Source organism: Marmota flaviventris, chromosome 9 (assembly GCF_047511675.1).
Source record: "Marmota flaviventris isolate mMarFla1 chromosome 9, mMarFla1.hap1, whole genome shotgun sequence".
Classification (NCBI taxonomy): domain Eukaryota; kingdom Metazoa; phylum Chordata; class Mammalia; order Rodentia; family Sciuridae; genus Marmota; species Marmota flaviventris.
The window spans coordinates 58,197,118-58,199,517 of record NC_092506.1 but is presented as its reverse complement, the minus strand read 5'-3'; the positions used below and the strand labels follow the sequence as shown (position 1 = coordinate 58,199,517).

The following is a 2,400-nucleotide window of genomic DNA, read 5'->3' as shown; positions in this document are numbered from 1 at the left end:
AAGGTTGATGGGGATTTTCAATGCAAAAGCCACTCCTGCAGGCTTGACGCTATTTAATGCAAAGTTGTAGATACCCAAAGATGATGTTCAAACTCTGTTAGTCCAGAAAGGAGAACTTTGGGGCAAAACTTCTTTTTTATTCTTTAATTAATCTCCAGCAGGGGAAAGTCTGCTGTGTTCAGTTTTGCCTGTGACAGATTGCGCTGGCTGTTTTCAGTTTTGGAGGCACTGTCAGACTCACTGATAGCTTGAGCTGTCTTCCCTATCGACAAGGGGGAGCAGCCTCTAAGGTTTTGGATATTGCCTCTGAAGTCCTAAATTATCTTCTGAACTCACTGCTCTCTAAGCAGGGGAATGTTCAATTATCCTTGTGCATTCTCTATTGGATGCATTCAATAATATTCACATCTCAGTAAGGATAATTCCTAATATAAACCATACTTCCATCACTGTGCAATAAATGTTCCCACACCACCCTGGCACTAAAATACTCCTTTTCTTTCACTTTTTATTATTTTTATCCTGAATTATTCAAACTCTTCAGTTTATTTTGCCAAATTCATTGCCTGAAACATCATATTTCCTCTATAAAATTTGTATTTATTTTACAAATATCATATTACCTCTATAGAATGCTCCCCACTCCAGCCAGTTCATATTTATTTAGTATAATATTTTAAATATTTTTATCCCTCAAATACCCAGTCCTGTCTCTCCTCAGCCCTTTTTCATTCATGCACGCCCCCACACACCATTTGAACTAGGCTTATTCTAAACAATCTGCATTGAGAAAGAAAATCATTAAGTGGAATAAATTAAAATTTCTAACTTACAAAAATAATCATTTTATATGGTTCCATAAGTGTATAAAAATCCATATTCCATAAGTATATAAAGAAATGAACCAGGGCTAATGGAAAGGGGAAAGTGCTGTGGCTACTTAATTCCACATGTGCCAGCTCACCAGGGATAGCCATTCTTTTAATGTAGGAACCCTGAATGTGACAGTTGCAGTAACCAACTATTTTCAGCTCCACAGTAGAATTGGCAGATTTCATAATTCACACTGACAGCTGGTTTGTCCTTAGGCTCAAGAACCAGTGGATCCCAGACTGAAGAGACCATGTATAACTCAAGCTGCTACAACCCAAGTTCCTTCATCCTTCTTGGAATACCTGGCCTGGAGCACTTCCACCTCTGGATTGGGATTCCCTTCTGTGTCATCTACCTTGTGGCCATTGTGGGCAACTGCATCCTGCTCTACCTCATTGCAGTTGAGCGCAGCCTCCATGAGCCCATGTTCTTCTTCCTGTCCATGCTGGCCAGCACGGATCTCATCTTGTCCACTGCCACAGTGCCCAAACTGCTCAGTAACCTCTGGCTTGGCTCCCAAGAAATAACCTTCTCTGGTTGTCTCACACAGATGTTTTTCCTGCACTTCAGCTTTGCAGTGGACTCAGCCATTCTATTGGCCATGGCATTTGATCGCTATGTGGCCATCTGCTTGCCCTTGAGATACAACACCGTCTTGACCCCACAGGTGATCATCAAGCTTATGGTGAGCATTGTTGTGAGGAGCTTTTCCGTCATCCTGCCAGATGTGTTTCTTTTAAAACGGTTACCATTTTGCCGGACCCGCATCATCCCACATACATACTGTGAGCACATAGGTGTTGCTCGGCTTTCCTCTGCTGACATCTCTGTCAACATTTGGTATGGATTTTCTGTACCTCTCATGACTGTCATCTCAGATGTCATCCTTATTGCTGTGTCCTATGTCTTCATCCTCCGTGCTGTCTTTCAACTCTCATCCCTGGGTGCTCGCCAAAAGGCCCTGAGCACCTGTGGCTCCCATGTCTGTGTTATCCTCATGTTTTACACACCTGCCTTCTTCTCCATCCTTGCTCATCGCTTTGGGCACGGTGTCCCTCGGAATGTCCTTATCCTATTTGCCAACTTCTATGTGGCCATCCCTCCTGCCCTAAATCCTGTTGTTTATGGCGTGAAGACCAAGCAGATCCAGGAGAAATTTATTCTTCTCTTCACTTGGAAGAGGCCACAGTGAGTGGACACCAAAGGAGAAATTTAGGTTACTTTAGTTTTTTAAAATTTTTCATAACTTAGAAATATACAAACTGAAGATATATTTTTTACTAGTTTGAAATGTAAGCATTCTACCCATGTGAAAAACACAGGGAAGTAGAAAGTGGAGGAAAAAAAAAATCACATAAACTTCTGGAAAATCATGTACTTTTTAAAATTAATTACATTTCATTTTTGTGGAAAAGCTGATGATAGATGTGGAAAAACACCAAAACTAAGGTTCACATTATTCTTGTTGCTGACTTTGAAGATATTTGAAAGATAGATATTTCCCCACACACAACTCATCCTATCATT

General features: G+C 40.9%; 1 protein-coding gene across 1 annotated transcript; it reads left to right on the top strand.

Annotated features, from left to right (window-relative positions):
• Positions 1-1,123: 1,123 nt before the first annotated feature.
• Positions 1,124-2,065, top strand: LOC114098495 (olfactory receptor 52H1-like). The gene has a single exon (XM_027942744.2). The coding sequence runs from the start codon at positions 1,124-1,126 to the stop codon at positions 2,063-2,065; it is 942 nt and encodes a 313-aa protein (XP_027798545.2).
• The last annotated feature ends 335 nt before the right edge of the window (positions 2,066-2,400 follow it).

Excerpts from the sequence above, each read along its gene's own strand:
- LOC114098495 (XM_027942744.2), top strand. The coding sequence starts at position 1,124 with ATGTATAACTCAAGCTGCTACAACCCAAGTTCCTTCATCCTTCTTGGA.